The 27376-nt window shown below is 35.2% G+C and overlaps 1 protein-coding gene and 1 long non-coding RNA gene across 3 annotated transcripts in view; one reads left to right on the top strand and one right to left on the bottom strand.

Moving 5' to 3' along the window:
- Positions 1–27376, bottom strand: part of LOC126971976 (uncharacterized) — a 500026-nt gene that overhangs the window by 175991 nt on the left and 296659 nt on the right. The window lies entirely within an intron of this gene.
- The window catches only part of LOC126971928 (membralin), a 152508-nt gene that overhangs the window by 33310 nt on the left and 91822 nt on the right, over positions 1–27376 (top strand). Inside the window, exon 8 of the mRNA XM_050818439.1 lies at positions 22780–22863. Coding sequence (XP_050674396.1) covers positions 22780–22863 — 84 coding nt within the window. The remainder of the gene's footprint in view (positions 1–22779; positions 22864–27376) is intronic.

The following is a 27376-nucleotide window of genomic DNA, read 5'->3' as shown; positions in this document are numbered from 1 at the left end:
TCGTTAAGCGTATTATTGGCATCCGGGATTTACGTGTCACCAGATCGTTAGTTATTTGCCGTCGGACTGCCTCGCCGCTAACTCGTGTTGTCATTATCCCAGTACACCTGAATGGATTTTAATTAACTGATGTATCAGCGATGAATTCAATTATCACTGTTTTTGTGATTTTCCGGCTGACAATTACGGGGACAGAGGCACAAAGAGCATTGCTCCGTATTATTAGCTCGCTTCAAAATGAGTAATTAATACGCTGTTGTGTAGGTTTTGAAGCATAGCAAGTGTTGAGATTTTTAGTAATGAATTACAGGGTTCGAACAAAAAGCCTTATTAGAACGGGTTGGACATTTGGAGCCAAAATAATAATTTACTGACTTTTCTCCACTCACCTGTATAATAAATACCCATTGGATAGGCTATTCCATATGTTTGACAACAAATTTTTTGTGCCTATTTGAAACGCCACTGGCGAGCGTCTAGAGAACTAATTTTGACGTATAATACAAATGGCTGCGATACTCTGAAGTATTTTTGCATTTTGAATTCATTTCGTTCGTCTTCCGTCTTATTTATACTTCAAGAATCAACGTAATAAAGTACACTTTTTTTTTGTAAATATTTTTCCATCATCTATCGATGTTTGCTGTGGTTGTCATCACTAGTTTTAGTACTGCAGACTCTCGCTATATGGCCAACAGCGCCAAAATGGCGAATATCAAACAGGCACAAAAGCAATTTGACGTAGAGTAGACGTAGACGAGTTAGTAGTAGTAGACGCCAGTGCTTTTCTCTATATACGTATATTATTTATACATCTATACGAATATTATAAAAAAAAACCTGTTCGTATGTTTGAAGTATAATGATACAATTCTAGTATATGTTCAAAGTGGACGTTCAAGCCAATTGAAATTGTCCATTTTATAAATAGAGTTAAGTTAAGATTCAAAATAGATTAAAACGGCATGGGCGTGGCTTTAACCATTTGGTATTTCCTTACATCTCAATACCAGTTAAATTCGATGGCAAGTGTGCAAAACTGTCCAAAAGCAGTTTAAGCGCCACATTTTTTCAATTGAGATAATAATCTTAGATTATTTTTATGTAGAAGCAGAAAAAACTTCAGAAAATATTACTGAACAATTTGAAACAATTTTTAAAACCATTAAATTGTAATGGTTAAAATTAGTTTCAATTGACTTTTTTTGAAAAATATCTATATATCAGAGTTACCCCCAAGTCACGCCTAAAGAAGTTTTACTTCAAAAAATATTTGGCTATTTATTTGGGATTTTTCCTTAAACTTTCACGTGATTCTATCATGTGAATATTTCCCTCCGTCTTTTGTTGAAAATCAACACACAAAAATATACAAATTAATTCCTGAAATTTCGCAAAATCAAAGTACTAAAGGCGAAAATTCTAAGAAGATTTATATCTCTAAGTAGCGCCCACTTTGAGTTTGAAGAATAAACTATTGAAACTCACAATATCGGATGAGGGCTGTTCAATGAGATCCAACCGGTTACCATGGCGACTTATCCCGAGATCTCTTGTTATTGAAAAATATGATAGGGTAAAACGCTGGTAAATTTATTATTTCGCCAATTTGCGCACGAATTCGTGTTTTGTATACATTTAAGATTTTTTCCAACGTATAATTCCTAGAATGAGTACGCGATGTCCGTTCTCTCTATTTTTATATTTAATATGAAATTCATTCACGACTTAATCTTCTGTACATATAAATAAAATTTGAGTGTCTGTTTGTAATATTTCAATAACCGTTTTTAACATGTATATGAATATATTTACAGAACATACACCAAATTTTTTTTTTTTACAATTTTTGTCTGTTTGTCCGTCTGTTTGTTCCGGTTCGCCAATCTCTGGAATGGCTGGACTGATTTTGACGGGACTTTTATTGGCAGGTAGCTCATGTAATAAGTAGTAACTCAGGCTATTATAGGCGTTTATTTTAGAAAAAATCTTTTATGTTAGAAAAATAAAGTAATGTTGCAATGTCCAAGAAACGGTCCCTAAAAATAATTTATATGGCAAAACAACGTTTGCCGGGTCAGTTAGTAATATATAATTTCCGTGTACTAGTAGTTCTAGCTGTAAACAAAATAGATGAATAAGTAAAGTGATAACTAGGTTTGGCACATTGCGGTGTTGTACTCGAACCCGTATGACTGTGAGATTAGCCCCCTTATTCATAATAGTCTGCTAACTTAAAGCATTGCTAATTCTCACTCTATCTTCTTCTATTGACCTAAGTCAGAATAAGAAAAAATACTCCTTAGCGGCTGTTTAAAGTTAGCGGACCATTATGAATATTGGGGTAGATGTTTAACACTGAGTCGGAGCTCTAACTCGAGTTCCACGAGTCCAGAAGCTGCCTTTAACGCATAACTCGCACTGTATCATCCACCTTACATGAAACTCAGAGGCACCTTACAATAATCATCGTAAATTTGTAATTTTTACCCGATATCGAAAACAAGTGGAGGCTAACAATTGGACTGTATATTTTTGTTAATTACCTTATATTTCCGGCGTTTATGGATTTATTTGAAAATTTCGTGTGAAAGCGTATTTTTGAATTGGGGGTATTTTAAAAATCAAATCAGATAATGGTCACTTACTAGTGTATACATTATATAGTTAAGAAATATCAACTTGAAACATGCATTATACTTGAAATAAAGTGAGAAATCCATATTTCTACAATATTTTTAGTGGGTACAAGTTCAAGTGTTCCAGAATCCTCATCCTAATGCGGCACTGCATTGTAATGGGCCGGGTGTATCAATTACCATCAGCTAAACGTCCTGCCCATGTCGTCCATTGTCATATTTCTATATGACAATATTTTCTAATATCAATTAGTTTTAGAGAAAAAATATTTTCTATTTTAAGTTGCAGTGTTTTACAGTAGGCGTGCGTATTCCTGTTAAAAGGCGGTATTTTTTGTTATTTATTTAATTTTATGTTATTTATTACAACCAGTTTCTAAAATACACTCTCGTGTTTCAAGTTCACATTTAAACGATCTATAAGTAAGTATAATACTTGTAAAGTGAAAAATTCAAACGACTGATCATCTTAATGAATTTGACTATCGGACGATGAATAAAAAAGATTTGTGTTAATTTCTTGAAGTTTTAACAATAATGTTGTTTGAAATCTTATATATACTCTTGTACATTTCTGATATTAAATTTTAGCTTAAAATAAAATATTTTTGCTTTTAAATTTTCGTATTAAATGCGAGAATATATTTAATATGTAACATAATACGGGGACAAAAGATGATTGTGGGAAAAATATTATGAACTGTGAGCCGGTTCACCTGTTTGATTCACATACGGTAGCCGATTAGCTATTGTGTCGCGAACATTCAATCCTGCAAAGGAAACGTTCGGAGGACGCGCGTGTAATCTCTACTCTCGTCGATTGTGCGGCGCTCGTCATTCGGTACACACGGAATTAAGGTAGCCCCTTTGTTGGATGCCCGCTTGTCTATAAGCATTTCTCCACGGCACTCCTTATTTCACGTCTATGGTTTTTAGGGTTACGTACACGAAAGTTATCCAGCGGAACTCTACGTCCAAGAGTCTGTCAGCGAGCTGTATCACATTAACCGTTAATTGTTAGAAAGCAAAATTACTGATATAGTCTGCGATATATATGTCGCATCAGCAAGATATCAATATTGCGAACTTCAAAATGTCCGCCATGTAATTAAAACGTTTTTTTAAGAACATAGTTTGTATCTCGTTGGTATGGGTGGGCGCTTTTTTATGCACTTTTACAAAAATTATCTTACCCCAAACTAGGTATGGCCTGTGCTATGATTCGCAAGACACCGTTATATTTAATGCGATATACATAAATACAAATAACCATGAATGACTCGGTAATAATCATCCATATTCATCATAATATGTTTGTCACAGCTGCCTCGGCGTCCATAAAACGTTCTCCTTGAAGCTTTTCTTTTATTTTCGGGAATAAATAAACATCGCAAGGTGGACTATACGGCGGGTAATTCCACGGGTGACGTCGCCAACTAGTCGTTCGCTCGCCTGGCGGTATCAACGATGCATTGTAGTGTTGAAGAAGGATCCTACTGCCTAGGTCGTTTCTCCCGAACTTTTTCCAAGACAAGTGGCAAACATTTGTTAATATACCACTGTGCAGTAACAATCCTTTAAAACAGTATTCGCAGAATGACCTGAACGAGGCCACCATATATTTTCCCACGCTTCGATCTCACTTCACTTTAGTAAGCAGACCGTGTTTTGATTTCGGGTTGTATGTCAAAAGTCATGACGTTGAATTCGTGCTAACGTGACACACAAATTTTAACTTGCTGCTAAATGCAGATGACAAATGAATAGAATACATTCTTCATATTATTGGCAGAGTTACATTTTCAAAATTTAAGCTTACTTTTCTAGTAAATTGTCTACAAGCGGCCAGTTCTAAAAAGTTTCAGTGTACCTTCGTATGTTTGACATGTCAATGTATTGTAATCATTTCGACCCTTTTGAAGAACTCAATATCACTTATAGTTTGAAACTAAATATCATGTAATGAAGCTTTGAGTTTGATATTCGATTTCGAATGCGCATCTATTTGTTTAGGTGGATAGAGATCATATTTTAAACTACCTTTAGAAATATTTATGTGGTAAAAAATTGGGTTTTTATTTATAGTTTAAAATTTAGTCGGCGGTAAATACGTATCGTGTATCTTGAATCAGTGTCCCCGAGAACCTTGGAAACAATATCGATGTTGTGGTAGTGATAATATTTCTCGGCTGCCGTCTTTGATTTAAAATATGATCCCTTATTCGTTCAGAACTACCCCGAGAACCTTGAAATCGATATCCATGTTGTTTGTTACAATGGTAATTTTGTGCGACGGCCATCTTTGATTTCAAGTATAATCCGAAATTCATTCTCAACTGTCCCGAGAACATAATTCTGCACGGATTCCATATTGCATTTCCAAAATGATCCCAAAGATCTCTACTGCTCTGAGAACTTCGGAAACAATATCCATCGCGGCGGCCATCTTGGATTTAAAAAATTTTCTCGATATTTGTTCTGTACTACTCCGGAAACCTTGTCAAACGATATCCAAATTGTTGATATCATAATTTTATCATGTCGTGACGTGCAGCGAATTCTAAGATGTTTCTTCCTTCTCTATTAGAAATTCCGAATTCGCCAATTGATATTTTATGATATATATCTATATCTGCGCTATTGAGTTTGCGCGGCGCTTATCTTAGATTACGAATTTTCGGGATGAAAAGTACCTAACCTTTTTTTTCCGTACAACTGACAAACAAACAAACACAGTCGCATTTACAACATTCGTAAGGATTAGTTGTATGTTTTCAGCATTAAGTATCAGCTATCCATGGACCGATTACTCGAACGTATGAACGTAAAGACAACATATTTACATTTAAATTGAGAGAACTGTAACCGAATAGCAATAATAATCATTGGTTTTAATCCTTTAATAATAATTTTTGAATTTAGGCTGAGAGTTTAAAAAGATATAGTATTGTAATTTCAATTACCCAAGGTATATAATTACAACCTGAATAATTAAATAAAAAATTCAGTCACAATTGGCCATGTTTTGTAATGTAATGAACAAATTATAATCAACAATAGTACAGTAAATACGTTACCATAAACGTTATAATGAGCAGATGATAAGCCTTTTATGTCGCTAATGGGTAATATAAAAAATAAGCCTGTAAGTACAGTCTTACGGCAGAAATGTTTTGTTTTCCTTAATGAATTACAAAACATGATATCAGGTTTGTGAGAGCTGGGGATAATAGATTCGCGCCTTTGTTGTATACGCTGTTTTTGGCCGACGTCTATTTTGTTAGGATCACTCAATACAGTTAAATTTTTGATTTACGATTAACTATTTGTAATATAGATTAAAATAAAAACGTAAAATGTAAGGCAATCAATACTGCTATATATTAAAAACTTCATTATTCAGCTATTTCATATAATAATATTAAATTTTTAAATGGGTTTCGGTGTTAAAGAAAACAGAATTGCAGTGATTAGCCTTAAGATAGTGTACAGCCGTTGGTATTTTTTTTAGATATAAAAGATTTGCATACTTGTATAAACAGATATTCCAATAACTGTGTCCTTCCTTTGTCGAAGGCCATAAAAGATCGGCGTGCTTCCAATGCTGTTAATGCCAGAATTCCCTCTCAGAAGTTGAATGTTCTGCTAAGACGTTCGGTGTGTTTGTTGGAACAGGGCGTTCCCTTAAAAAGTTAGGCTCAAGTTAGGGCCATAAACAATAGTATTTGTTTTTAAGTAGTTAGGTTATACAATATTTCAAAACCTGCAATATTATTAGACCAGGGTCCACGATATCATTTCATGTACATACGCTGTAATCCTGTATTTATATTTGTGATTATTTAAAATAAACCCGTGTGATGGCTATGAGCATGTTGTGCTCTGTTAAATTCAACAGCACTTTGTCAACGCCGAGTGTTTAATTAACCGTAAGTCGACCGAACAGCCGCGGATTAGTAACAATGCGAAACATGAGGTTACATGCCCTGTGTGGATCGGGCTTTCAAACGTATATATATATACAATACTCTCGTTTATCTCGTACTAGAGTATGTTTCCATAGATCTAAATAAGTAATTCGACTTGGATGACCTGATGTTGCCTTTTTTTATTTAATAAGAACCGAAATTATAAAGCTGTTCATAACTTTTTTTAAACATCACGAGAAACATAAAATTTACTTAGATTCATGGGTTCATACCTCAAAAACACATAAAAAAGAAGGGTATTTAATTTATATGGCAAAACAACGTTTGCCGGGTCATTACTTGTTATTTATAAATTCATTCGGGTGAAGTTTAATGGTAAAATGAAAAGAAATTAAAAAAACCAACTTTAAAAAACTTAAAAGTATGAAATGACTTAAAAAAGATTTAATTAAATACACCTCTTATGCAAACCTTTACCTTTAATATTAATAAAATACTATTATTTGTACCACCTATTGATAGATTTGAAGTCGGTATTAAGCTCTAAACAAAATAAAACTTAATATTATAAACTTACTGTTATTATCAACGAAATCTGCCCGTTTGGGTTGTTATGTTCTAGAATCTAGACGAAGCTATCGAGCTCAAAGTTACGCGTGGCAAGTGCATGTACTTAAAAAAAACCTATATAAGTACCTACTATTACATTGTGAATGAAGAATTTTCCCATACAGAAAGTGCATCTTTCAATTGATTAAACTGACCTCAAAATTTTAAGCATTGTATTAAGACTAATGGAGATCATTTTGAATGATCTAATTATTTTATTAATGTATCAAAACGAACGAATGCTAGAGTAATAAATGTTTTATGCAAAAAAATATTATGCTTGTGACAATACGTATTTGTGTCAATATTTATGGCTTTTTTGTCACATATTAAGATTGAAGTACCTCTTCAGTTGCTATATTTAGCACTTGTGTGGAATATTACTGAAATATTCTTAGATAAACTAAGTATCGGTTAAATTTATTCTAAAAATATCGTTCAGGAATAAGTTAGCAGCGGTGCGCAGTTGAATGTGCTATGTTTGTAACTAGTTTCTTGAAAGGCTTCACGTTCACGGTTTGCTTTCTCGGGAAAATTGGTTTTGCTTCTAGAATGTTATTTTGTTATATATACACAATTTAATTCCAAATATTTAAAAATCAAATTTACATGAATTTACCTTCACAAACTAAAGAGAAGTTACACAAATAAACTAAAAACAAAATTTTATAAACGATGCGGGACTCGAATACGCGACCTCTCGCGTTCCATGCGAGCGCTCTTTCCAACCGAGCCAACCGTTCGAGTGACGTATCTGCATAAAATCTTGTATACTTTGTTATACTCTCAGGTTGTGGCTTCATCTACAGGATCTACTTTACAGTTGATAACCTGCTGCTGCTTCGGTATTTGGGGGAATTTTATTTCAGTTTTATTTGTCTAACTAATCCCAGAAGTGAGGGTTATCATTTTAAAAACATAACAAATTGTAAATACGTAAAAAATAGAGAATTATGAATTTATTTTTTCATAAATACATTTTAGTCTTATATAAATTAGGAATCGAAGGAAATTAGACCTCACGTTTGTATTTCTATATATTTTTTAAACATCTGTACAGATGTTTCCTGCATCAACTTTTGTTAAACTGTGATAGAAAACAAATAGATAAATAGAAATTAACAAACGAAAAATATACATATATATGTGTTTGTCATAAATTGGTCACACGTTCTTTAGTTATGTACCACAAGTAACAACTAAGCAACAATAATCTGCGTCAGCGCACCTGAATGCGATTTGTTTTTGCGGATAATTGCTAAATTTCGTAGATTTCTTTTTAATGAAAATAAGGGATGAGACGAGCAGGACGTTCAGCTGATGGTAATTGAAACGCCAACGCTAACGCCCTACGCATTACAATGCAGTGCCATTCAGGATTCTTGAAAAACCCTGAAAAAAAAATTCTGAAAGACACTACAATTGGGCTCGGCACCTTGAGACATAATATGTTAAGTCTCATTTGCCCAGTAATTTCACTAGCTACGGCGCCCATCTGACCAAAACACGGTAATGTTTAAACACACGGCACAAATAGGCGCCGTTGTGGTACCCATAATCTAGCCGGCTTCCTGTGCAAAGAAGCCTCCGACTGGTAAAAAAATAATTTATACGTCTAGTTACGTCTATTTCAATTTGTATTTTCCTATTTGTTGGATGCAATTAGGTACTAATTGTGACAGTAATTGCGACCCCTATGTTCACGAAGCATCCTTACATAAACAATGAACTCAAGCTCTAACACCCATATTCTAAGTCGTAAACTCATGATTTCCTCGACTCGACTCAACCTCACTGAGGGGTTTTCACATTCACGGTTGTCATTTTTGTCCTTACCTCAAAGAAGTTCCTCACTCGAGGTGAGTTTGAGTCGAGCTACCAACTGTCAAATGTAATGTTGATCGCCATCTACCTTGAGGAAGTTTATAAGTAATTGTTAGCTACAAAAGATATTATTTCATTAATTTTTTATAATGTCTTTCGAAAGTTTTATTGAATATAATATGTACGTTACGACTACTTATCGCGACGATATTTACGAGATTCAGAAAATCCGATGGAAATTTATGATGAAAATGAATTTCGAATAAGTTTCCGCTTCACCAAAAATATTGTGGAAAGCTTTTTGTTACCCCTGCTGTTCCAAAATACTGGAGACAGCAATCGTGGATTGCCGATTCCACCCGTGATCCAAACCTTAAAGCTTAAAGCCTTACGATTTTACGCAACTGGAAAGGAAGGTTGATGCATCCAATATAAGAACATTCATATTTATTCTTTATTACTTTGTATGTAATAATTATATATTGTTTAAACACGACTCATATATTGGATGCAGCACCTTACAAACTACACTGGCCTTCAAAAGTAAGTATCACACTTTTAAAATTGGGATAACGTCTTAAGTTCACAAGATATACTTTCGAAATAAAAAGGACTCCAAAGAGAATTTAATTTTGTACATAAAAACTTTATAGTCGGTAACCTTCTTTTAAGAATTGGCTGAAAAAAAACTTCAAAAACAAAACCATTACTTTTTCAAAGTGGACGTTTCCGAATTACAATTTTACCATTCACATTTTTCTTTCTGTTTTATTTTTTTTCAAGATCGATGGGTCTTGTTTTAAAAATTTATGCTAAAAAGCACATAACATTTATTTATCATGAATCTTTCAGTTGAAGAATGTGCTAGGATCATGGCTTTTCTGGAACTAGGCATCAGTATGCGTTGCACTGCAAGAATGGTGGGTGTGACGGTACGAACGGTCCCGAAGGTAAAGCGAAGGTACGAAGAGACTGGGCAACATCTGAGGAGACCTTGTAATGGCAGACCCAGGTGTACCAGTGCCCGACAAGATTGTTATATTATTTCCACTGTGTTAAGAAATCGCCACTAAAATGCAGTTGAAGTCCAGCAACAGCTACTTCAGACCCGGAGGGACTACATTAGTGACATTACAGTGAGAAGAAGACTTGCTGTAGCAATTTTGAAACCCCGAAGACCAGCGAGTGGCCCAAAACTCGAGAGACAGCATCGAGTAGCGAGACTGCGATACGCCCGTGAACACATGCAGTGGGATGAAGAAGAATGGTCAAGAATTTTGTTTGCAGATGAGTTTCGATTCTCCCTTTACACTTCTGATGGAACGCGAAGTGTTTACAGGCGACCTGGTGAGCGATACCTTCAAGCCTGCATCTCTTCTGAGTCCAATGCGGTGGAGGCAGTGTACATGTATGGGCTGGCATATCTTGAGAAGGTCGCACAGAGCTAGTAGCCATAGAAAATGTCACCCTCACTGGGCAAAGATATGCTCAAGAGATTCTCAATGAGTATGCAGGGCCGTATTTAGCAAATATGGGTGATGGATCGATGCTGATGCATGATAATGCCCGGCCACACACGGCTCATATCGTACAAGAGTATATTCAGGAGGTCGGTATCAGCGTGATGGCTTGGCCATCAAGTAGTCAGAAATCGCAGACCACCACCTACTACCCTCAGGGCACTAAAGCAGGCCCTGGTAGAAGAATGGGAGAATATTCCCCAACATCGGCTCCGAAACCTAGTGATCAGTATGCCAAACCGGCTCGAAGCTGTAATCAGAGCTCGAGGAGGCAATACCAGTTATTAAAAATTAAATAACATGTAATACATTTTAGTTGAATTTTTTTACACTAAACTAAAAATGTCTATTTTCATTGTTTTATCTTTTTTAAGTTAAAAATGTTACTAATGTATAATTTTAGTTTCTAAGCATTAAAGCCTATAAAATTTGCAACAAAACGTTTTTAATCTTAAATCTCTACCTTCTATAGTTAAGAAAAAAAATTAATTTGAAACGTGTGATACTTACTTTTGTAGGCCAGTGTAATTTGTTATCTATATTACAGCCATTGCATCTCTATTTGATTGAAAAGAGTGTCCGTCGAATTTCCCAACCTTTTACGAACATAATATGGTAAACTCAGTAATTTAAATGAAATATCTGTAGTGACGATTCAATAGCGCTCAGTTTAAGCCTAATTGAATCAAGTTTATTTGAGTTGACTTGACTTTAACACCACCTGACAAATCGCGAGTGACAGACGTAGTTTGTCAGGCACACTGAAGTATTATTCCTGGCCTGTTTTATCGGTTGTCTAACAGCAAGACACTATCTAGACGTATTAATTATCGAAGCTAAAATTAAACATGAACCCACCAGTGAAGCGGGCAGATAAAGTATGTATAGCGGGTACGAAATTCCCTTTGTGAGCTCTTAGTACCCAATCCATACTGATTTATATGGACAACTTCTACGGTAAAATACAGAGGATTTCAATATTTTTAACCGACTTCAAAAAAGCAGGGGTTCCAAAAATATCAATAATCGTAACTAGAATTTGATTGTATAAAAATACGCATTAATTTTTATACTTTTTTGTGGATAATATATGTATTGTTCAGGAATAGTGTTTTTGAAGTCGGTTGTTTTTTTCTTAAAGATTTTTTTTTCATTAAATATATATCAAACAATTATTGACGCATACATGAATCTTATAATAAATTCAACGTAAGCTACTTCAAACTTTTTATCTTTAAAAATCTTTTAGTATTTACTTCAGTAAACAAGTCTCACTTACCACCATTGAATGTTTTTACAGTGATATATATATATATTTTTTTTTTGATATATATTGTATTACTTTTCAAAAGAATCGAAAATTACAGTATCCCCACGGCGTAATTTAAGAACTATTACAACTATCTCATATTATCGTTAAGGCAAATCAGATAAAGCCAGGGCATGTTGCTAGTATGTCTAGATTGTATAACAGAATACGAGACTATTGTAAGACTTGCAAGAAAATAAAAAGCTTACCGTTCGTTAACTTTATAATAATTCTGAGATTTTTTATTCCAAGCTAGCAATTTTCTTCCTGAATAATAACTTAATGTTGTTATTGTGTTGTATTCTGTGAAAATTTAATAATAATTGAAGCGTAGGTTTTTCCAATCCTTTAAGTACCCAATTAGCGAATTCTCTTGCTATAAGGCGATTTACTCGGTAATTTTCTCAATTATTCGATGCTCCAGTATAGCATTTTTATAACGAAGCGTATTTCTGACGGGCGGAGATTAAAATATATAAATAGATATATGTATGAAAATATTGTAATAGCTAGCCAGATTCGATAAATACTCCTGTCATTCATTGCCCTCCAGACGGTGTTATGAAAATAGATATGCCTTTTCAAATGTTGCCTTGTGGGATATTCAAAGCACGTCAAAAAACATAATTCACAAATCTGTCAACACATATTTATTTTCATGTTATTTAGATTTTACGAACAAACGTAGCCATCGTTTAAAATTATGCTTAATATAATTTTAGTTCGGGGGACTGCAACACAATAATTATTTTATTACATATCAAATGCAAAATGTCTAATAAAGACAACAGATGCAAACTATCAATAACAAAATTTAAAAAGAAACACACACCTATGAAAATACTAATATTATACTATAATATTTTGCGCTTGTATATTAAAGGAAGCCATACATACTATATCTAGTAGCTATATATACTGTTCACACACACACACACACACACACACTTATTTGATAATAGGTCGTAATTAACTTTCATTATCATAATATTAGTAGGAGAACCACCACCAGTAGTGGGCAGGGCACATAGATCATAGACGGACAGATGGCCGTTGGGGCAGTAAAGTCCTCGTATGGCGACCACGTACCGGAAGACGCAGTGTTGGTACCCCCACAAGATCTGGTCAAGATCGCCGGAATACGTTGGATGAGGGCAGCTCATTACCGATCGTCGTGGAAATCTTTGGGGGAGGCCTTTGTCCAGCGGTGGACGTCTTCCGGCTGATGATGATGATGATGATCATAATATTTTTATTATTGATTCTGTTTCTATTTGTATATAAACAGTACAATATATTCTCATTATAATAACCTTAGATAATAGATAGATTGAGTCTCTTGCTGTTAGACAACCGATAAAAACAGGCCAGGAATATAATATAGTGTGAGTGACAAGCTACGTCTTACACTCGCGATTTGTATGACACTTTGTGTTAGCGTGCGTGCATTACTCAAATAGAGGTTGTTTCTAAACAGTCTTTTTCACAGCTGTCATAGTCTATCTAGACATAAAAATAATCTAAAATAATAACCATATCGTTAGACTGCCCGGTGACTTGTAGAGCACAGATCTTAATTACTTATTTCAAGTGACAGTCTCTCGCAATGCAATTCTTGTCTAAACAGTATCTGAGATTAGCACATGTAACTATATTTCATTTCTTTATTATATTTCATATTATTATTTTTTCCGAAAATAAGGGACGAGACGAGCGGGACGTTCAGCTGATGTTAATTTATACGCCCTGCCCATCACAATGCAGTGCCGCTCAGGATTCTTGAAAACCCTAAAAATTCTGAGCGGCACTACAACTACGCTCGTCACCTTGAGACATGAGATGTTAGGTCTCATTTGCCCAGTAATTTCACTTGCTACGTCGCCCTTCAGACCGAAACACCGTAATGTTTATACATTACTGCTTCACGGCGGAAATAGGCGCCGTTGTGGTATCCATAATCTAGCTGGCATCCTGTTAAAAGGAGCCTCCCACTGGTGAAGTTGAAGTGGTTTATTTTAAAATATATTAAAATCATTAGTTAAAACTTTAACTAAAATTTTTATAATTAATTTGGTTCCAGCCTATTTTGAAACGTATTACAAAAAAATGTATACGGATATTATTCTCGGGCAGCTTTCATGCTTGTGGGTTATTAGGTTCCTTGATGTTATGCTGCTCAATTAGAGTTAACAATCGTTTAGAGTCTGTTTTAATGCCGATCTGCCTGCTGCTTCTATTGTTTTCAGCGTCAAGTATCATTGAATACTTGCATAGAGCAATTTGGACAGAGAAAACTAAGTGCATATGTGAAATAAATATATTTTTGTCTATTCAGCTCAATAACTGTTTTTTTTTTTTATAATCATTTTAGTATAATTTTTAATTGTGGTCTTGGAAGCTAAATTGCGCGGGATTCATCACCTGCACTCAGATGGGCATTTGCTTCATATATATATAGTAGGTTTGCTGAATGAGTTATATATTGTAGGCAATGAATTTAAAAAAAAACGTTGCATCGTTGTATGATTTATTTATCAAAACTATCGGTGGTATGTTGAAGCTTTATAGATGTTATTCTGCCGTGGTACTAACATAACGGTTACCATAGCAACAATTACCGAATGGCGAAATGAAACTACCTTAGATGCAAAACAGTTAGTTATTTACTATTAGAGATCTTGTGATAATATCAGATCAGATATTCAGTAGTATTTAGCTTATATATACACTTACAACTGCTATCAGGTTTCGTCCGAGCGCTCTTACCGACTGACTCGTTCGGTTGGTTCAGTCGGTAAGAGCGCTGAGAGGCGCGGTTCGATGCCCGCATCGTCCATTAATTTTGGTGTCCAGAAAAGCGTCCAGAAATGAGAGTTATCGCTTAAAGTAACAAATGGCTTAAGAACATCATTTTCTATATTTCAACACAATTGGTTTCACATAGATAGCCATAATAATATGCCACCAGGTTTTATACTCGAAGGGTTATATATACCATATATATTTCTAAACCTTCAAACATAAAGCATACCTACTCCCATCTTAAAGGCCGGTTGTGGCTCCATCTACAGGATCTACTTTACAGTTGATAACTTGCTCAATCCTAATAATTGCACATTAGGAAATTGACTTGATGTATCGCGCTCTTTCAAATCTATATATTATGATGAAAATGATATAAATTAGAGATATTGTGATTGATACCATGCATCATTGCTCTGTCGTCGCTCTGGCGCTTTTGTATGAGAGAGATTTAGCTGGCCCTCACGACAAAAATCCCCTTGTGATTTAATCTGCCCCTTTATTAGCGTCGGATGTTGTTTCAACCCATTAACGTTTAGCTGATTTAATGTTTCACGAGTGTTAGAGAATATGTATGTATGTAACTTTATAATAATTTAACGTTTTTAATTTAATCTTGTTGCGATGTACCCATCGATCGTTTGGATATATGTAAACTGTTTTCTATTGTTGATGACGAAAGAAATTGTTTTGTCTATGTTTGTTTTTGCAATTTTTGTACATGGACTAACTCAAAACTAAATAGAGATAATTTTAGTTCAAGAAATCGTTTGATATTTGTTAGGCAAGTGTAGAAATGCACAACCTCATCCGCTTCGATTATGAGGCGTGCAATACAATTAAAATCAAAAATACAAAATTTGCACTTTCCAAATGCTTTGCAAATGTGATCAACATTATGTATAAACGTATTAACTAACGGCCGTTCCCAATATTCAGTCTATCTCCGTTTGTGGCCTACTTGAGATAAAAAATCGTAACTATCGTTGACTTTTCTGTTCCAATAAACATATCGACGGTCAAAAAACTCATATTATCCGTACATGCTGTCTGTCAATGGGACGACGTATACCTTACCAGCGATAGAAGTTTGTATGGAAATTGCAACAGTGAACTGGCGATAAGAATATAATATACCGCATATTGGAACATCTTCAGATTATTGACAGCTTATTACTGACAGTAGGCGGTAGTAAGTTATCTCTATATGTAGATAGTATATTGAGAACGGCCGTAAGGTAATTAAAGTTCAATTTAAAAAGCTTTCTATAAATCAGTGCGAAGTCAATTGATTTGATTTGATGATTCTTTTGAATTTCATGCTTTTTAGTCACTGTGTAAAAGTGGAATCCTGGTGACCAGTAATACAGGTATTTTATTACCTACCACAGGCACCAGCGATCCACGACCAAAACTTATGTATCCCCTGTATTTTTAATTTTCGCTGTATTGTAATTTTGGTTGTTGGTGAGAAATAAAGTTATTATTATTATTATAATATTATTAATGTATGTGTGTCGCTGAGACAACTTGCGTCACAGAATTTCATGTTTCATTATCATACAAGAAAATTATAGTTATTTTCTTTAACACACTATTTTGAGTATAACTATTTCTGCTATTTTAAAAATATAAATGACGATCATTTAAAAATAGGTCACCGCCGTGGGATGAACTTATGGATAATATTAACTGAAATGGAAAAAAAACATCGAAAAAGAATCGGGACAACTAAGAAGTGCTGGTCCAAACATAAGAGAAAGGGAAAAAAAATTGAATTATTTGGCAACAATTATTTTAAGTTATCGTCAGTGCCTTCGATCAATGCATCTTAGGATATTTCTGTTCCTTTTTCCCAAAGTATATCATAATCAGGCAGTTGTCTGCGAGTCTCGAGGCAGTACCCATTGTTTGACCATAGCAAACCGAGTGATGTTAATTAACCACCGTAGAATTTATTAAGTATTGTTTCTCTTCAAGTGTATATCTTCCGACTGAAAAATAGGGTCTTGGAAAACCAAGTTGACAGATTTACTAAATTTGGGGCTTCTTCTCTCCATATCAGATCCTGACTTGGATCCATTTAAATAGTCTCCTCTCAAGAGAGGGGTTCGAGCGTAAGGTCTCCAGCATAGTCGTCATGGCATACAGTTCTTTGAACGCTACTACATAGTTTAACAATTACAGCATTTTGGGCAATTTTCCTATATCAGACCAGAGAACCATTATATAATTAATAGCATATGACTATGTGTTTATTTTATGTATGTTTTCTTACAATGAAATTGAGAAGCCAATGAGCTATTTTGGGATTGAATCTCTATTTTAATTATAACTAATTAAAAAAACTAAAGCTAATTTCTAGTCCAATGTAAGCACCAGATATTTAAACGTGGTGAAGAACGGTATGGACTTCCTGTTAGGAACATGGATGTAAGACCATTCTATTTCCTTCTTCTTCGGTCGTGTAATACACTTTTATGGAAAAATTAACATTAATGTTATTGTTATGGTCATCAAATACAATTGATCAATATAGTGAGATCTTTAGCAATTTTGTAGTAAATTGCACCGGAACTAGCCATAATACAGGGATTTGTCCATATTATCTAATATCATACAAATGAGAATGGGAATTAGTGTCAAATAATACAATACAGGAATAAACAAGCGCATAATAAAAATTTACCGCGCCGGAACACACCGGTTCAGACCTTGTTACCCGGATAGTGTACGGCGCAATTTTTTAATATTGGCGCTAACTAATAACACTTTATGGGTATAGGATACTGGAGAGGGCCGTAAATTGTTAAGGCAAAACATGGCACATGGAAGCGAAATTAATCCCGTATCATGAATGATAAATGACGATTGTGCAATTTGCAATTTGCATTGCATGGCTACGAACGAGTTTTATTGCTTCTTCGTGTTCTTTTTTTGTTTGATCAGTCGTTTTAACATTTACAAAGTTATTTTCTTTCATATTCTGTTGATGCTCAAATCAAAACGTTTGTTTGTGTATAAATAGTAATTTTTTTGGAGAATATAGATATATTTTAGCGGTCGGTAATATTGTTATTAAAAATCGAGATTCCTTATTTTTTCTTACAATAGTTTTGTAATAGTAGTTGTAAATATTGGTGTACTCCAAGAATAATATTGGATTTCTATGGTATTTCTTTCGCACCTAAAATGGTGCAAGTAACCGATTTCGCAAAGTCATTATAGTTGTCTTAATTTCATTACGCTTAAATCCTTTAGTGCTGATATATAATACAGCCTCGAGGAAATGATGACAAATGACATTCGACTTATTTGGTTTGTAAAATTCTTTACATCTCATGCATGCTACCAACCTGCGCCATTTCTCTTTCATTATCTCGTGTACGGGAAAGATGAAAAAAGATTAGCTTTTACAGATTGGCGGTGTAAATAAGTATCAATTATCACTAGGCAACGATACGTCTGTGATATCGTGTAAATAGTGTTAGTTTGTATTTGTTTACGTTCTTGTAAGCCGTTCACATTCATCTGCAATGACTTTCTGTACACAAAATACAATATTGATAATCATTATACACTGGGCCATTTAAGAAAAGAGCGACTCTATCGCCATTGACTTTCCGTACAGAAAATAACAATTTTGCTTACGGGTGATAAGTCATACCATCTTTTTCCCGTCTTTAACGTATTATTTGAGCACATTTTTATAGCACATTAAGACTTGGTGATTGACACACAGTTGACACACGATTAAGGCGAAAAGTGTGCTTACATTGTCTTTAAGCACTTTTGCCGGTTAGCTACGAGGGCTGCACTAAAAGTATCGGGATGGAATATTTCCACTGTTACTGTGATATTAAAATCGTTTTGATTGAAAACTCCTTGGTTTTAAAAATCGAATACCATTTATTTATTTAAAAAAAGATTCTCGGTCTTGTCACAAGGTCTTTTCAAACTTGGTAAGTCGTTGAGAAAATGGAATTGACTCGAGAAAATTCTAGAGCGATGATTTATTATGACTTTCGAAGTGGTTTAACACAAAAACAGTGTGTTGACCGGATGATTTCTGCATTTGGTGATGAAACCCCATCCAAAACCACAATTTATCACTGGTTTGCTGAATTTCAACGTGGACGTGTCAAGCTCAGAAACTCTCGAAAGATTCCACGCAGGATCCTCAAATGCTGTATACAGCATCGTATCAGGTGACGAATCCTGGATATACGCGTACGAACCCGAAACAAATAACCAGTCACGAGTTTGGGTGTTCGAAAATGAGTTAAAGCCAACAATAATTGTTCGTTCACGGAGTGTTGCAAAAAAAATGGTGGCCACGTTTGTCGCCAAAACTGGCCATGTTGCGACTATTCCTCTTGAGGGACAAAGAACGCTTAATGCAGAATGGCATTTGTTTGCCACAGGTCGTTTCTGAACTCCGTAAAGAGCAACAACTGCAACCGCCGCATCATCCTCCATCACGACAATGCAAGTTCTCACATCGCGCACAGAACAAAAGAGTTTTTAGAGCAAGAAAACATAGAATTATTAGACCATCCGCCGTACAGCCCCGACCTAAGCCTTAATGATTTCTTACTTTCCCTAAAATAAAGAATAAATTGCGTGGTCAGAGATTTTCATCACCTGAAGAAGCTGTAGACGCCTACAAAACGGCATTTTGGAGACCCCAACTTCCGAAAGGAATGGTTCCATCGTATGGAAAAATGTGTCAAATTTCGCGGAGAATACTTCGAAAAGCAATTAATTCATTTTTAAATAGTAATGTTGTGTCACTTCCTTGATTCCGAAATTTTCTGTGCCGCCCTCGTATCAGACTGCGTATGATATGAAAAATGCAAAATTCTTGAAATCAAATCTTACGGTGGGGTATTTTATTACTTGGTAAAAATCTACAAGGCAATAAAAAATAAATATCTTGAACTTGACTTGAATTGAATGTAATTAATATTTTTGTAAGATCCGTTGCGAAAATAATACAATATTGTTTTTATGTATGATATTTGTACAGCTATTCTTGTAGCAAGTATGTTGTAAAAGTTTTCCCGGTTTGTACATCGAAAGATGTCACAGATCGAGGTCGCTCTATGCGGAGAGAGCAGAGATTATCCCACGTTACGCAAACAACTGACCGTTAAGCCTCTGCAAACTTGAGGCACACGTGGACTATGCTAACGAAAAGTCGATAATACCTTTATCTTATTACCGTCATCCCAGGAAAACCCCCCTGTTAAAAATGTGGCTCACTCTCCTAATCCCATTCCAACCGAACTCGGGTGCAGTTAATGATTTTAGCCTGTTCGTGATGTTGGATCGGATTGTTTTAAAAAAGGGAAGATGGTGGCGATATCCAGTTAGCTGTTTTATATATCCATTCATTCGTTATACACATAGACGGCGATACTACACCTTTGAACCGGTTAATATGCATGGCTTTTTCTTCTGGTGAGATACATGTTTGGGTTGGCGGGATCACTTAGCATCAGGTAACCCGTGTACAAGGTTCCTCATTTTCCTTAAAAAGTTTGGGAGATTACAGTTTACCAGTGGGAGGCTCCTTTGCACTGTATGCGGGCTAGATTGTGGGTACCACAACGGCGCCTATTTCTGCCGTGAAGCGGTAATGTGTAAGCATTACTGTGTTTCGGTCGGAAATTACTGGGCAAATGAGACTTAACATCTTATGTCTCAAGGTACAAGGTAACAGTTGTAGTACCGCTCAGAATTCTTGGGGTTTTTCAAGATTCCTGTGCGGCACTGCATTGTAATGAGCAGGGCTCCGATTACCATCAGCTGAACGTCCTACTCGTCTCGTCCCTTATTTTCATAAAAAACAACACACCCACAAAACTTCACAACCTGCGCGTTCCAGCACTGCATTACACGCTAGAAACGTACTTCTTATTTTGCTGGTGTTTCAGGCTGACATGGGTACCCTCAATAATAAATAATTTGTGGTAACGTCGATCAAATGTACTAAATTCACCTCTGCATCTAACAATAGCGCAAGAATATGGCATGAAGCAACTAATGTGTTTTCATATGTGTTACCCTTCTACTACACTGCTAGGGAATACAAAATTATCTCAATGTTACATAAGTATTGTCATAATAATCAACCTCGTTGTTATGTGTTAAGGTCCAAGACGTCGAGACATATGTTTTTTTAAAATACACTTTCTGAAACCTAGGAAGTTACTTTTGCATTGCACTCTTTTCTGGCAATGACGTATTTAGACAATACAAATATTGCCCAAGTTTATTTATGTCTCAATTTCTCTTGCTGTTTTTATTGCTGTTACCCTTATCTTGTACATATTTGATCGTAATTGTAATCTGGTGCCACAGGAGGGAATCGCATGTGATTATTTTCTATCGGTTTGCCAAAGTCTCGATTGTTCTCCTATTCTATTAAACAAAACAAAGATGCCTAATTCATTTGTGTTCATATATATATTATGAAAAACTATTCTAGTTTATTGATTGCATCTGGTAGCATTTCGTTTTTCCGAGAATATTTCTAACATAGTAAAATATAAATAAAAGAATAGAGAATCTGTTTCACAACTTATCCTGTACTAACGGTGTTGTTGTCGCATCGTAAAGAATGATCAGATGTCTCGGCACCACTATTATTCCTCACGGCGCATGAAAAATTCATATACGATCGGTTTGATCGCGTTAATACGTAGAAGGCGAGGTACACGTTGTCTTCTAGGAGGCTCCTACGTAGGCTGCGAAATATGACGAACCGTTGTTCGTAAAATTAGGTAAAATCCACACAGATCTTTTGCAGATATGGCAGGCTCTTATACCTTATATTTTATGCAGTGCATCTAGCTTACTAGTTTTGTTTTGCCATCTCTGTCAGTAGTATATTGATATTATTAAATACTATGCATCCAGTGTGATAATATGTAGATTATGTAATGTAAAAATCTCTTCTGTTTTTTTTCCGTTTTGCCCGGACATACACTCAAACAAACTGACTGACAAACTGACCAAAATTATATTGGTATTGATTGTAGAACACACAGCAGGTATTCTATACTTCATCTCTTTTCAAAAGATTCATAAAAATAATCAATCATTGCAGTTAGCTATAATAAACAAACCAACGTACCTATAAATGACCAGAGATTGGAACTTGTGGACACTACGGTCTTCTTAGGTATCACGTTAGATAAAAAGCTTCAGTGGGGTCCACATATTGCCCATCTAGCAGATAGACTCAGCTCTGCGGCATATGCAGTTAGAAATATTAGAGAGTACACGAATGTTGCGACCGCTGGATTAGTGTACTTCAGTTATTTTCACAGCGTCATGACGTATGGTATATTACTATGGAGTCATGCTGCTGACATTGATATAGTGTTTGCTCTGCAAAAGAGAGCTGCTCGTGCTATATATCAGCTTGGTTATAGACAGTCTCTCAAAGAAAAATTTAAAGATATAAATATTATGGCTGTTCATTGTCAGTACATTTATGAACATTTAATATATGTTCACAAAAATCGTCACCTTTTTGCTCTTAATAGTGATTTTCATTATTATAACACTAGAAATAAGCGATTGCTTGTAACTAATTCTAGTAGGCTTCATAGGATACATAATAGCTTTAAGGATAAAGGTATACACTTCTATAATAAAGTCCCAGCCACTGTTCAGGCATTATCTATAAATTATTTTAAATGTTTTATAAAAAAATGGCTCTGTCGTAAATCCTATTACTCCACTGCTGAATATCTAAATGATCGGACAGCCTGGGACTAGATTGTGATTATTTTATAGCGATAGAAATGACTGTACAATATTGTATATATTTATTGAAAAGAGCGCAAAAAAAGAATGCTGGGAGAGTTTCTTGCGCCGCTTCTTCTCTCTCAGAGCGCCATTTGTTTCCGAAGCGGTAGTAGTATCTAGTAGTATAAGAAATGACATCAAAAAGAATTCTAAAGGAATCAATTTTGAGAAAATAAATGCCTTATATGCCTTTTATTAACAGTGACTATCACAATAGTCATATTGGTCACAGTGAAACAGGGCTGCACTGAACTGTATTAAAGCAGCTTTACAAACCACAACCATGCACATTTTGTACAAAATATAATAATTGTGTTTTGTTTCAGTTGATCTTCTACAAATGCTGGAGTTTAACGTGACGGTGTCATTTCCGGCGGCGCCTCTGCTCACAGTCATATTGGCCTTAGTCGGTAAGTAGTATACACATAAGAGTTATCAAATGAGGCTATACAAATAAAATATATTCGTCGGCGGCGCAAATACTATATATACTAGTCACATCCGGGAGACGCCTCTTCGATCACAAACCTTAAATACCTTTTTTTTATTTTTGAATTCATGTGTATGCACGCATATTTGATGGTGAACTTAGCTTATACGGTAAAGGATACATCCTGAGGAAACCTACACATACTTGACCAACTCGCATCGCACTTCCACGCAAAATAGGCGTCGAGCGAAAAAAGTGAATTCCTAAATACCTATCAAATAATTTAACGTCACGGGATTGTTTATTTTCGCGGTGAAATATTAAATAATTTTTGTCATCGACATTCATTTAATCATTTAGTTCTATTTTTTCCGCATAACAATCTGTTCACAAGAAGTATGCGATAGGTAAAAGTGCACATAGCGGCTTCAAATCAAATCTGACACTGCAACGTACGACGAGAGGATTTTACGGAGCTTCCCGAACGCTGCCACCCGAGTTGTATTTGACGACTGACCTCTATCGCGAAATTTGACCTACCTTAGTGGATTGTTTATCCGAGGACACTTATTGGACAGAAGAAGTGTATCAGGGCGGTTTGTGGAGCCGGACCCCTAAATTATTGTCGATCTCTTTTTAAAAAAATGAAAATTCTATCGCTGCCATGCCTGTACATTTATGAGATAAGCCTATTTGTTCAAAAACATAAGTCTGATTTCTATACAAAAAAAAGTCAGAAGGTATTTAAACACAAGGTATCCAAATAGACTCATAATTTCCTTCTGTAGAACTGCATCTTTTAGTAAAAATTGTTACAACATGTCTTTGAAAATATATAATTAATTGCCTAATCAATTGAAAGATTTACCTTTCAAAGTATTTAGGAGAAGACTGCATCAGTGGTTAATAAATAAGTGCTTCTATATTTAAATGATTTTTTCAATACAAAATTAATTATAAGGTATTATGAGTTAGTCTATAATTTAACAGTTATATAATTAATTAGTTTGATAATAATATATGTAAATTATTTACCTTTATGACATTGAATTTGTTCACTAGGCTGGAAGTCGTCAAGCCTGCGCAGGTATAAGCTCGTAAACGTATGTATAGTGATGCACCAAAATTCAACAGTCTTAAACTTACTCATGTTCATTAAAAAAAAAAGAAAAATAAGTGATTCATCATAAAAAAAACTCAAAAGAGAAACGTGTTCTGAAGATTTATCAATTCGCATACACTGTATGTAAAGTAAGTGTCAATTATGCGAAAATTATATATACAATTATATATTTAAAATAATTACTTAAAATGGCTTATTATCAACATAAAAATAAAAATTCCCCCAAAACAGGAACGACTCTCTCTCTCACGCTCGCTCACGAGCACGTCGCATGAACCAGCCATCGTTTCATTCGCACATAACGTAGGGAACGCGACAAGCATTGCCATTTTAGTGGATATGATAATTCCTGCCCCGGGAACTCAAATATAAAGCCAAGCAGATGTGCGATATATGATTATACGTCTGTTAGTATAGTAGTCCGTAGACTTCAATTATTATTATTGTATATCGAACACGTCGCTGTACTTATGAATTGCGCAATTAGCAATATAAGACGGCTCCACAGCGAGTTCACGTCAACAAATTAATAGTTGGCAGACACAAAAGTGTCATTACCGGGAACGTGGCACGCAAACAGCCGGCATAAGTGACGGAGTCGAGTGTTTAGGGTGCAAAGGAGCTCTTGTGGTTCCCCCGGCTCGGGAGCTTGCGATTTCGTGAAATGAATACAATTTCCACATTGAATGGCTCCTTGTAACATACACGTAACTTAGCACGCGGCATGGTTGTGACTTTACTCAATTAGCTATTTAACTATCCTGTGTATTCATTTTATATGTATTAAAATGTTTTATTAACTGAAACGTATTTATTCAAACAAAACAAATCTTATAACTATATTTACAATACTATGACTACATAAAATTAAAATTATCATTACGTGGAAGCGTACCAAGAATACTGGCAGCATTTCCGCGTTGGATAGCCTTGGCTGATCCGTTGACCGAGATAGTCAGCGCTTGGATTTCCAGTAGCCTTATTGAGGCACGAAGATAGTATTTTGAACATTCTCCGCGCCTCTGGGCCCCACGGGCCAAGCGTCTCGACACCAAACGGCACAAAGATGTATGACTCACTGAGACCAACATATTTGCGACGCTTGCCGTCTTCGGCAGTAGAAGCAGCAGCCCCAGCACCAACTAACGTCACTTGGACATGAGAAGGAGCCGAAACGAATGACTGAAACATATAAATAATTGGTTATCCTTTCATTGTTAAACTATCTATACTGTATACACAATCTATAAATTAAAGTCAAAGAAGCTTTAAAATATCAGATGAAATTTATTGTTTTTGTGTATTTCTACAAAATAAAATAGTAACTAATTGTGTTGTGTTCTTATATCGAGTTATTGAGTATTCTAATACTACAACAATGATACTTTTTATTTAAGTTGGTACAGATAACACTACTTGTACATGTACCATGAAAGTTTTAAAAACATCTTGTGTTAATTCAGTTTAACCGATATCGACAACTTTAAGTATCCTTGGTATAATGTCGGGCGTTATATTGGATCGTGAGAGCTGTGCGGAAGGATTGTAGATTGTATGTAGAGTCCTAAGTGAAGCGTACAATTCCATAGCCCCAGGATTAATTGTGAATAATGATAAATAGTAAAATGAATAAACCCTAAAGCATCTGAATTAATTAATTCCAGAGTAAAATCACTATCGCTAAACGTATTGAAAATATTTGAACGAAAAACCGAATGAATATAATTATACAAACGCAATTCCTTGCAATGAAGCCTTTATACTTTTTTTGCACTCCTGTGGTGGCCTCTTCCTAGACCTATTTAAACATTACAATAATTTTACTTTCGAAGCTATTTCTGTAATATCATAAAGGCATGCTTTACTTTGACATCTCGCGATATATAATTGGACATTTTCGGGTTGAAGGTTTGAGAAGACGTTGGAATATTCATATTTTTATTAAATATTCTTTATATAATAATATCTAAACATTCTGTCGATTTCGCGTAGAATTTCATATAAAGCTTTGGTAGATCATATAAGTGAAGCTTCATAACCGTAGCTCGTATCAATATAAATATTTCGTCGTAAGAATGTAGCGTTTTGAATCGGTGTAGCCTCGTAGCGACTCTGCAATTTATCGTAGCTCACGTCGTATCCGCAGTGTTCGGTGATTTCTATAGAGCGATAATTTGGTGTGTCGGGCGTCTTTATTGGAACGTTAGTAGGTCAGTCGATTCAACAAGTGGTGCCGAGGTGCCTGTTGCTCTGCGCCGGGCGTGGCGCCTGTTGCGTCAAGTAGACGCCACACCGCCCGCTCCCCGAGCCTCTTGTGTTCATCTACTACAGATACTTATGACCTATTTAAAGACGCTCGTTTCAGCTTGTATTTGGTTCTGAACATCCAGCGATCGTTGCAACGTTTCTAGAATCCGGGGTTATTTGTCTATGTATAATGCAGTTTTCTTTGCGGTATCCATTTTGTATTTGCATGCGATGCATACGATAAATCTGCGCAGTATTTCGTATTATTTAACTTAAATAAATACTGCCGAAAAGCGCTGATACGACAATAGTTTTTATAGTTTACATCTCGTGTGTCACTTTCGTGTCACGTTGTAGGTACTAAAACATTAGTAGAGAGGTAAAGGCAGCAGGCTCCTGGAGGTACACATTCAGCCGGCTATCGGTCGCTCACGCGCGTGCCACATTTTCTTTTCTTTGCTTATTTGATCCGAGACACTGATTACTACGTATTTTTTATCATACAATGTTACTGGATCATTTGTATGTTTAACACAATTATTCGCATTAGAAGTAGGTAAATATGATAACGAACTGTATGAAAGTCTGCAACTAACGGGTGCTGATTAATGACGAGCACATATTTTCCTTTCTTTGTTTATTTAAGAATGGAAAATATCGTGTTTGATATATGAAATAAACGCGTTCATTACACATTACAGGTGCCTTATTAGGCAAAATAAGTAGGTTATTATATCTTCTGTCATTATGCTATTTGTAAGGTAGTATTGGGTTTTGGCAACGAATTCTGAAAACCGACATCTGCGGCTGCGCGGTGACAGTCAAACCGCAGTTGCCCTCACTACGAAGCAACAGCAGAAATACTAATAATACCTAATAACTGCTAATAATGCTGACGCGGCCCATTGACACCATGCTACTGTGATGAGGTTTTTCATTGGTTAAAACTTTCACATAACGAACATGTATTAACAATGATTTATTTGATGAGCTCTTTTTCCATAGGACTTTAATTTATTTTAATGTAAATTTAATTTCTCATAGTTGAAATTAATTTAAAATATTGAAATACTATTTTTTTTTTTTATATTTATTGCTTATTAATTTTGCTAAAACTCTGTTT

The sequence above is a fragment of the Leptidea sinapis genome, chromosome 25 (assembly GCF_905404315.1).
Source record: "Leptidea sinapis chromosome 25, ilLepSina1.1, whole genome shotgun sequence".
Classification (NCBI taxonomy): domain Eukaryota; kingdom Metazoa; phylum Arthropoda; class Insecta; order Lepidoptera; family Pieridae; genus Leptidea; species Leptidea sinapis.
The sequence above is the reverse complement of the archived record's forward strand: the minus strand, read 5'-3'. Positions and strand labels throughout refer to the sequence as shown.